Genomic DNA, 10,927 nt, shown 5'->3' with positions numbered 1-10,927 from the left:
CAGCAGCCCTACGCAATATCATTTAGCTTTCGATTCACAATAAGTGCTCTTAATTGCGGAAGTAGTACAGGGATCCACCAGTTCATCATGATCTAAAGACTAATACGTTTTCATATTGAGATTCAGAAATGATATTATTACTGAAGAGAGTCTGGAACAGGGCTCATTTGGAAACATAAAATATAAAAAGTACGTTTCTAACTGACTTTCCAAATTGGTTGCATCTAAAGTGACGCCACACCAAAGTCACATTATGGCAATGAAATCATTGAACTGCCAAAATAATGGATAGCCTATGGCAGCCTTTTCAGATGCAGACCAGTGACGTAGGCATATCAGACAGCTGTTAAGAGCCCTTTACCATACGCCCTTTTCTCCCTCTGGCTCCATAATGATAAATTTCAACTGTGTTTTCAGCATTAAAACAATAAATACACATTTTATGAGCCAGAGAGAAGGGAGTGAAGTCCAGCCGCTTTGCCATTTCAAGATGCAACGTTCTTGTCTCTTGGCTTCAGGTAGCTATTCAACAAAACAATGAGTTTGTGCTAATGATGGGAGAGCAGGGATGTTTTCGAACGTGTCAACTGTATACATCTGCTTCATAGAAAAAAAGTGAAAATAGATGAAAATGGTGTACTCTACAACCTCACCGTGGAAAGATAAATCAATTGCAAAAGCCAATTTAATTTTAACAATTTTATTTAATAATTCTAGCATCGCATGATACGTTTTACAGTAAAGTTGTGTGTGAATTAAATCATGTTTCGTTTCTGCAGCAAAAAAAGCCCCAACATATTCAACATAACTTCTGAGCACAGTTTAGCACACATTTCACATTTTTTTAGTTGTGACTCAACAGACTGTTGGAAAAGAAATCTGTAAACAAGCTCAAAAACACAAGCAGTACCAAGAGACTGGACACTAGTTGACTGATGTGTCTGCGATATTAAAATTTGATGAGGTAGTTGATGAAAACAAAGAGATGTTTGTTTTCTCAGGCATTGATTGGTGCGAAATGGGAGTTTCTGAATTCTCCAGACAAGTATTTTTTGCTGTCTTGCTATTTTTTTATTTATTTTCTATGAGTGATGAGAGTTTAATTTAAACACAATGGGAAAAGTGCACATGCATGTGTGTGCACATGTGTGTGTGTGTATATACAGTATATGTATACACATACAAACACATACAAACACATACACACACGAGCCAATAAATTATGACCACCAACACGTGATGCGAATAATGTCGAATATCTTGTAAAAAGATGCACATTTGTATTAGATAGTAAGCCAAGATGTACAGGTACTGTAGGATGGTGAAAAAATGCACAGCGGTAAAGATCTGAGTGACTTAGATAAGGGTCGAATCATTTTGGCTAAACAGAAGTGGAAACTGGGTGGTCAGCTCTACTAAGAGTGGTGCAAGGAGAGAAAAACCAGTCTACACTGGGCAGTTAAGACTTGTCGATGCATGATGTGCACAGAGGCTGCCCCGTACAAGACAGAGGATGAGCTACAGTGGTACAAATTGTAGATAATTTTCATCATGACCCTGGGAGTACTGTGTCACGGTACACAATGCATCGAGCCCTGCAGTGTCTGGAGCTACATAGCTGCAGACTGGGACCTGTTGGTCTAACGCATCGCACGGGTGTTTGACACCTACCCGGCCGTCAAAATGATGCAACAGAAAATGGGATTCATTGGACAAGTCAACCTTCCATTTCTATAAGGTGCAGTTCCAAGACACGTGGCCATTGCGGGCACTTTTGACAGTGGACAGTGGTTAACATGGGTGCTCTGGCAGGTCAGACGCGGCAGGGGACCATGCATCATGTGAAACGTCACATTACTCCCGTGACGTCATTAAAATTATCTGCGATTTGTGCCACAGTTGCCCTTCTGCTGATTTGTACCAGGAAAGCCTTCGATCACATCTCGCATGGATGAGACACTGTCAGCGTTTTGTAGTTTTTCCCTCCTTGGACCACACTCAGCACAGTACCGAGAGCACCCCACAGGCCTTGCAGCTTTGGAGACGCACTGACCCACTCATCCGTACCTTTAACAAGTCACTCCGGTCTTTACCCTGTCCATGTTTTCTGAATTCAAAATGTCATATAGTCAACATTATTAACTTCACTTGAGGATGGTCATAATATTTTAGCTCATCAGTGTATATATACAGCATTTTAAGACATTTTAAGTTTTATTGGCATACTTCAGTCACACATTCAAGTATAATGTCATAACCATACCTAAATACATACATACGTACATACATACATACAGTACAGCTAAGGAAAAAGTAAAGAGACCACAGCAAAGTTTTCAGTTTCATTTATTTCTCAACTTATGCTCTGCGTAAAATATACATTTTTTTGGAAAACTGCAGCCTGTTTCTCATTAGTGAAGGGCTTCTTCCTTGCTTTGTGATTCTTCAGTCCTGCTTCTAGCAGCCTGTTATGAACTGTCCTAGCAGTGCACTTCACACCACTTAACGTTTCCCATTCTTTTTGAAGGTCACTTGAGGTCATCCTCCGATTTATGTATCACTGCTGGATAACTTGACGGTCATCTCTGGCATTAGCGAGTCATTTCTTTCCTCTATCTGGCTGGTTTTTGGTTATTCCCAGTGTCTCCTGCTTCACCTTGTTCTTGTGTACTGCTGACTTTGAGCCTGGAAGCAGCCTGCCTGGCAGTGTCGCCTTCTGCCAGCGGAACCAGGATTAAACAAGGATTTTAAAAATGCAGATTTTTTTTTAAATGTAGAGTGGTCTCAATTTTTTTTCAGAGCAGTATGTGTGGGGGCGCTGAGTGGTTCAGCTCATTAAGATGCTGTGCCTGTGCTTGGAAATCCCAGGATCGGCAGTGATTTTCCAGTGCTTCAACCCCCAGTTGCTCCAGGGACTAACCCTGCTTCTTCAAAATATGAACGTCACTACTAAATATGTAATACATATGTAAATATGTACATACATACATAGAGACCCTGCTAACATTTGCAGAACCAGGCACATTTCTCATCGAAGCAGCTGACTTAGACGGCCGCCCGTCCACTCTAACTGACGTGTGGTAAATGCCCGGGCCCAGAGAGAGCACTGCCACGGTCCCCGGAACCAGCAAGCGCTTCGACACGCTTTGAATCAAAGGTGATAAATATGCAAGTGATTGACATGGAACCGGCAGATCCGACAGTGACCTCCACCGGCGTTGCGAGGCATGGGGGAACTCCACCAGGCGGCCGTGAGAGCGGACATGCATCTTATCTCTCAGTCTTTGAGCGCTCGCGCCTGGGGAGCTCACCTGGCTCCGGCAGGAGCCGCCAGCTGCTCAAACCGCCCCCCCCCCACCCCACCCCCTCGTCCCTTCGCTCAGCAGTCGACTAATGGGCAGAGCAGCCCCGTCTTATGTCTCTGAGCCTGGCTGGAGGGGATGTATTGACAACATCTGCACAGATATCTCAATCCCCAGAAGGACCAAAGCGGAGAATCCCCCAGTAGCAGTTCACTTTCCTCGCAGTCCGCTTTCCAGCCGGTCATTTTCCAGGCTGACAGCACATTCCCTTACAGGGGATGAGAGCTACATTACAGGGGCCAAACCGAGAGGAGAGCATTCTGCAGGTCTTGCTCTTCAACTTGTAAGAAGTGATAAAAAAAAAAAAAAAAGCTTGGGAAAAATCAGGAAGAGCTTCTGCATTGTCCTCTTCTTAGGTCTGGGTTTTCTTTCAAGACATTCCCCACTGAAAAAGAATGAGATTTTCACATGCACTTGGGGTAGTTCACTAGAGTACCTGATTGTCAGCTGTGTAGAGAGTTCTGGATTTAGGCTTATTGTCAGCTTGAGGTTTGAACAAAGTATATGGATTTTTTTTTTCTTTTTTTGTGTATGTATTCAACCTGAGGTAGAGCAGCATTTCGTTTTGTCCCCTGGTGGCAAAAAAGTGCATCAGATCCTTTGGCCATGCTAAGACACAACAGGCAGATTCTAAATGGGAATTTGCAAAAAAGCAGGTCAATCAACCAAGGAAAATCATTTACATAAGAATGGAAATGGAAGTACTGAAAGGCACTATGGAATCATTTAGGATGTTTATTTTAATCCAGAAAGAGAATAACCTTTTTATGCTACCCAAGAGTACCTCTCTTTGAAGGACTTATGTGGTCCAAGGAAGACACATGACTGAATTGTATGGACTTTCGAAAAAGAGTTTGATTTTTAAAAATGAGAAATTATCAGATCTGCCTTGTTACGAAAATCACAAGACACCATAAAGGTCAAAAATACAAACAGTGATTTTTTTTTCATTTTTGCTAGCTAGAGAGAGAACTGAAAATAACCTTTTAAACTCTGAGGGAGACCCATGCTGAACAATAAACAAATAAATAGTCTTATTTAGATTCACTGTTCTGCTTATTAAAATACATTGGCCTCATACTGGCAAAACAAAATTAGAACAAAGCCATTTTGAAAGCTTATAAATTTCTTGACATTTCCAGCGTCCAATCAGACCTTCTTAGCTTGACGCCTATCATTTGCAACCGGAGGTTTTCCCTCATTTTCACCTGAATGGATTAAACTGAGCAGCTTCCCCAAATGGCCATCGCTTTGGACCCCCCCCCCCCCCCATCCCCAGTCAGAGCACGGCTCTTTATCACATCTGGACCGTACAGGCCGCACACTGCTACAATGAAATTTCAACAGAGGCACAGAGACAGGCACTGATGGGCCTCTGCGTACATTAAAAGTGGGTCAACAACGGGGACCTCAGCACTCACAAAGTGCCCGCTGACAGCTCTGCTCTGACTGGAGAAGAACAGGTGCAACTGCAAGCTGGAAAAAAAAAGAAAAAAAAACATGTCAGGATATTTTTGGAGAGCACAGAGGTTGTGAATGCAAGGTCCGACGTCTGTGCAATCCAGCACTGCCAGGGCCTCTTCGGGAGGAGTTCAAGGTCATGGTCTACACTGTGCCCACTAACAGACGGGAAAGGGGGTAGGCAGGGGGGGCAGTGGACCCACCACATTAGCTGGAAACCAGAGGAAGCTGGCATGTCAGTGAGCAGTAGCCTGACACTGTAGGAGCATATACTGTACACAGTGAAATCTGAAAAAAAACACCCTTTCGCACTTGGTTTTAGAACAGGACAGGACATGACAAGGTCATTGAAGTCTCTCACCTTAAGGTGACAGTCTGTGCATGATGGCCGAAATATCACTTTTTAAAAGGCTGCATCCGATGTGCTACAGAGAATCCGTGAGCACTTTCAAAAAAGACATAATGTGACCAGGGATTTTAGGTGGACTTAAGCCTTAGTGTAAGATATATATTAAGGTGACTTAAAACAGGCTATCCAGGCATATTGCATCCAGGAAAGAAATCAAGGATATTGTATCTTTTTAAAGCATTTTATTGCTGAACTGCATTTTATTATGAACTCAAACTCTTATTTGGAAAGAAATGTAGTACTCGCATTGGACACACAGGCAAAGTATTTGGCATTGCAAATTGACATATTTTGGGAATACATTTTAGCATATTGTAATAATATCCCCAAGTAACCCTCTAACAAATCCTATATAACCTTGCAGTTTGCTTCTTATGCATCAAAATGAAAAATAATAAATAAAATAAATAAAAACAGAAAAAAACTTTAAGCATCATATAACTTAAGTATTTTATGCTAAATTTCAGTACACGTTTTAATAACTGAGGATTCAGCTTGTAAAATGTTCTCCTTGCTTAATTAACGTGGGTTGTGCTTAATACTGTCTGAACTGGCACTTATGACACGAGGAAAGACAACAAAACAGCTGCTGAAACGAAATATGGCAAAAGCAGCCCAATTCAAACTTCAATTACCACTCGGCACGCCTCTTCAATACACTTAGCTTAAGACTTATACACATAAAAATGGAAATTTTAAATATTACCTTTAAAAAAGACATGGGTTGAAAGAAATGTAATTAATGCAATTAAAATCAAAAGAATTTGACAATTCAAGTATTTCCCATGAGCAGTCGCTTGTTTCCAGTGACAATAGATGCAGGTGAAATTGGCGACAGTATCCACGCATGCAGGAGACAGAACGCAAAGTAGCCCCAGCACAGAAGGCCTCGCCTTTAACATACCACATGGTGCATATTTAACGTGACATTCTTTAAGGTTACTTCGACATGGAAGTACACGCTCAGCTAACCCGTGTGATCAGCAAACCTTTTCTTTCTTCCCTTTCCTTTTGTAGAAACTGACATTGCCAATTGACAGCCGTGCAAACATTCTCTTCGGACTCCGCAAACTGAATCACTTAGGCAAGACTTTTGAGCTGGTTTCGAATGTTCAGCAGATTTAACGGAGGCCGAGACAGTCGACTTAGGCTGTCTGAGGTCGCCTCGATCTTACGCTTTGGCTCGCCCCCACCACAAAGCATGAAGAAGTTCAAGCTCAAGTAACCTAAAAGCATAAATATAATTATATGAAGAGATCTACAGGAGTTACAGCTTCTTAAAAAAGAAAAGAAAAAAAGAAAAAAAAACAGCACCAAAATTGTTTTGCTAAAACAAGCATTTTACATGTGGATTCTCAAACAAGGAATTACTCATACCATAATCTCATACCATCTATTTGTCACTGAAGCATTGTGTTTCATGAAGTATTTACATCTGAAAATAAATTAATCTTCTTTCTTTTAACAGTACTGTGACTTGACTTTGCAGCAAACGGACACCTTATAGCAAGGACAACAGGTCGGTGAAAGTTCTGAACCTCGCGTGGAATTCAAAGCAGGGCTGCGGATGTCCACTTCAGGATGCCCTCGTGCTCTAGCTCTGCTCCCGGTGATCCCCTCACCTGCTCGTCGAGGGTCGTGGGGGGCGGGGGTGGCAGGGGGGGGGTTCTGGAAGCGGCAGAGGCTGGTGGCGTCGCGCCCTGGGCGACTCCCTCAAAAGTGGCCCAGCCGGGGGGCGAGCAGGCTGCGAGAGCGCGGCATGGCCGAGGGGACGCGGCCAAAGCTGGAGGAAGGCCACTTCATGACGAACTGAGAGGTCACTGGCAGCAGGTACCTGGGCAGACGGGCGGATTGTACATGAGAAGTAATGAGGGGATTAGAAAAGGCAAAGGTCGGGGAGAGGGATCGGGCCGCATTAACCCGGCACTGCGATCTGACAGAGCACCCCTGCAGTTCCTACCTTCCGTGAGGGCCAGGCACTGCAGGCGGCCTTCATTTCCTGCCTATTGTTCCTTTAACCATCAACCGCACGTAGCCTAGTTTTCAAAAATAAATGTACTTCGGCCCAAAGACAAAGATTAAAGATGATGTGAGTCGTAACGTGTTTGGATGCATCAGTAAGGATGTGAAATTAGCTAATTAAGCCCTGGAATGGGACGGGCGGGTTAAGCTTTTCCCCGGTACAGAGGTAGACCGAAATAGCAAGCTGAGGTGTTCCGGCCTTCCCCGTACACTTAAAAAGGAGAGAGCTTCATCTATTATTGTCATTCAGGACTTCGTGAATATGCGGAAATCTAACGAAGACAAATAAATTCACATCGGGAGGAAAGCAGTTCGTCGAGTAAGAATGATCTGCACGCCGATGCGGCGAGGTTCCTGCCCCGAATCTGGGAACATCTGTAATGAGCGTAGCGCGGCCAAAAAACCGTCTCCTTGGTCTGCAGTGAGAAAGTGAAGGCACAGGTAAGAACTCCTCTGGTTAATGCGTCTCCCAGACCCCAGACAAATTAGCTGGGCTGCCATAAAGGAAAAAAAAACCGCAGAAGGCATCTTTTGTGAGAAAGCCCTGCCCAGGAGAGATTGTAATGAACTTCATTTAGTCCTTGCGGAACGTCCTTGAAACCACTCAAATTCACCTCCCCTACATGTCAGGTACCTTCTTTGTTTAAACTTAATATTTCACCCTTTGCTATTTTCAACTCATGCAAGGAGACTCAGGAGCTCTTTTGAGATATAATACTGTAATTGTCATAATTAACCTAAGACTTTAAATTAATAAATATATTCATGCACATTTAGATTACATTAAAGTACAGTAACATTTAACCTGGTTAGGCCTGGGATAACACACACCATAGCATTTTGCAGAGCACATTGAATTCAGCCAAATTAGATGTTTAAATATAGATTTTTTTCAGCTCATGGAGACTGTTGAATCTGCTCAAATACACTAAGAAAATCCTCTATATACACACAGTGCAGGGCTGAAGGGGGTATTTAATTGGATCAGTGTAACACTTTTCCCAGGTTGTCAGCTTTTGATGATCTAAGACGACTGAGGAGAAGCCGGCGATCTGAAACCCTGAAGGAGCACTAAGACTGTACCCTTACTTCATTTACTCAGTCCTCCGTGAGAGCGCGCCTTCATTACAGACGGCTCAGTGCAGAATTACCATGCACCTCTAACAGGCCGTCATCTCATAATCTACACCCAGGATACATCAGTGGTGGTGAATTCAAAGGCCGGCCCATTATCACAAGCTTACAAATAAGGAGAAACATTATCAGCCGGCACACTGCTTTTCATATTGAGGCTACTGTGTGTCCTGTTCCTATATTAACCTGTACATACTGCATTTCTATTGTCTAGCTACCTTTTCAAAGAAGTGATGTTGAAATATCCCGACACATTTCATGCAAGCGAGGTGTGTTTAGGCTCTGGCCCGATTCGGCGTGTCCTGAGACCAGCTATTACATGGGAACGTCAGAATTAGCTATGAGAGGATTCTGCCAAGATAGAGGCACTACATAAAAGCAACACCCCCCCCCCCCCATTTCCCCAGTGAATATCAGGGCCGCTCGCTGAGCAGACCGTGTCAGTGACATGGCACAAGCCACACGGGGCATGGAGCGTGGCGACGGCCTGTCTCAGTGCTTCTGTCATAATCACACGTGATTCCCTGAATGAGGCAGAGCAGACGCTGCCAGTACAGCAAAGCCCCGGGTTCCGATCCGTCACAGACGGGTCTGGCCTCTGGAGCACCACCCCCCCTCCCCCAAGTCCGAGTGTCAAACATGCGATGCCAGGTGGTTTAAAGGAGACTGACATCTTCCAGTAGAGGCAGACAGATTCAGAGAGGGGGGTGACAGGAAGGCGTGTGGCCTGTAGGGGGCGGTGAGGAGTGGGCTCTGTGACCAGGCTGATCTGATGATTCCAAATAAGGCAAAGGCAGGGGGAGTCAGGTGGGGACAGGTGTGAGGCTGACCACAGCCCACAGGTTGGGGCATATAGCAGAGACGGTCACATGTCAGTGGAAAAACACGAAACCCCCTCTCAGGTTCCAGTCTCCTTCATGATTTCAGCAATCAAAAAATAAATAAAAATAAATAGCCCTTATTACTAATGCTTAAAAACACTTTTTTTTCCTCATTCCACTTACTAAAAATGTGGTAATTATATTTCTAGTCCATGCAAATTGTTAAATTCAAAATAACCACACCATTTATAATCTGGATGATAGCTAAGGGAATATGAGAAACAGATGTGGATGTTTCTCCATTTGGGCGAGCTTCTCCCCAGACCCTGCACGCCGAGAAACTTGTTCACGGTAAACTTCTCGCAGAGTCGTGTCATTCTGCTCCGACTCGTACATTCATAACGCATTTATTATTAAAATGAACCCTCCAATGTAGCTACTCAGATGTCTGTAGGTCATGTTCTGTATGGGTAAGAACAAGCGCTTATAAGGTCGTTCCCTCCGGTGTTTATCTGTTTCATAATTGAATTAAGCTGGCTCCAGGGGGTACACAAGCCTGCGCACTAATCTAAGGTCTGAAGCACCCTGCCAGAGGTCATTATTTCCATTTAAGAGCACCCCCGCTGTGTTTTAAAAGTTCGTACAAAACCGGAGGAAGGCCCTTGATCTATGTGTGTATCGACTTACAAAGGATTTCAAGAGCTGTGCTTTTTTTTTATTTTTTTGCTTTTTTTCATTTTTTCCCCAAGATAGAGCTGTGCAGTCAGCCTCACCTGGTGTCGTCCCACTCCGGGCTGAGGCCGGTCAGCGAACCCCGGGAGTCGGCCACAAACTTGTAAACCACGAGCAGGCAGTCCCGACAGAGCTGCACCAGCCTCTGGCAGCACTGCAGCTCCTGCGGCGATAGCACCTCGCTGCTCTTGCTGAAGACGGTCTCCCAAGAAGACCTGCTGGGCGGCACAACCAGTTACGGCGGTCAGACAAAGCTGAGCCGGCCACGGTTGGGATAATTCAATTGAGATTTTCTTTTCTGTAACCTCTAGGCTGTCAAAGACTGCATTTATTTGTTATCCTAGAAAATGAAATTCATTATAATTCAATAAAATATAATACACTTGACTATGAATCTCTTTAAGAGAATTTAAAGTGCCAAGTCGATTACTTGGGTTATTATTTGGATTATTATTTAATCATTTTGACGTTAAGCATGGTCGGTCGACCAAAGTGACAACATACACGCAGAGTTTTCTCAAACTGTCTGCCTGTGTGATTCAGGGGGGCTAGTCTGACTATACAGAACCAGCATGTAGCCTTCAGAGTTATTGTTAATCCTTTGGCATGTAGGTCCTCAACTAGCGAAATAAACCAGCTTCTGAAACGCCGGGGTGCACAGTCAACACGTCTGTCTATCTGCAGGCAGTGCCAGACAAGCCAAATACATAAAAAATAAACACACACACACAGACAAGCACTGCTCTAATAAGCCGGAAAAAAGTACTTCTTTATTAAACAGACAAAAACCATCCTTTGTTATGGTCCTACCCTTCCTTATATGCAGGGCGCAGTGGGAGTCCATGCGGATGCTAACTGCTAATTAATAGTGGCACTAAAACAAATGTTGTAACAAGGACAACCGGCATAAAAGTACTGTTAACAAAAAGCATTGAATATAATAACAGCCCTTGTCCCTCACTGAGACATCACAGCCATTTAACAAC

At 43.8% G+C, this 10,927-nt stretch overlaps 1 protein-coding gene across 4 annotated transcripts in view; it reads right to left on the bottom strand.

The window, feature by feature from the left end:
- Positions 1–3,717: 3,717 nt before the first annotated feature.
- The window catches only part of ttll7 (tubulin tyrosine ligase-like family, member 7), a 46,649-nt gene continuing 39,439 nt past the window's right edge, over positions 3,718–10,927 (bottom strand). Inside the window, exons 20-22 of one of the 4 annotated variants that reach the window (XM_048976765.1) lie at positions 9,983–10,159; positions 4,784–4,838; positions 3,718–3,747 (exon numbers count right to left, since the gene is read on the bottom strand). In XM_048976765.1, the coding sequence (XP_048832722.1) occupies positions 3,733–3,747; positions 4,784–4,838; positions 9,983–10,159 (247 nt within the window). In that variant the 3' untranslated portion in view covers positions 3,718–3,732. Of the gene's footprint in view, positions 3,748–4,674; positions 4,839–4,940; positions 7,067–9,982; positions 10,160–10,927 lie in introns of those variants that run through there. The other 3 variants (XM_048976762.1, XM_048976763.1, XM_048976764.1) reach the window with 3 other exon arrangements.

The sequence above is a fragment of the Brienomyrus brachyistius genome, chromosome 15 (genome assembly GCF_023856365.1).
Source record: "Brienomyrus brachyistius isolate T26 chromosome 15, BBRACH_0.4, whole genome shotgun sequence".
Lineage (NCBI taxonomy): Eukaryota > Metazoa > Chordata > Actinopteri > Osteoglossiformes > Mormyridae > Brienomyrus > Brienomyrus brachyistius.
This window is presented reverse-complemented; position numbering and strand designations above follow the sequence as displayed.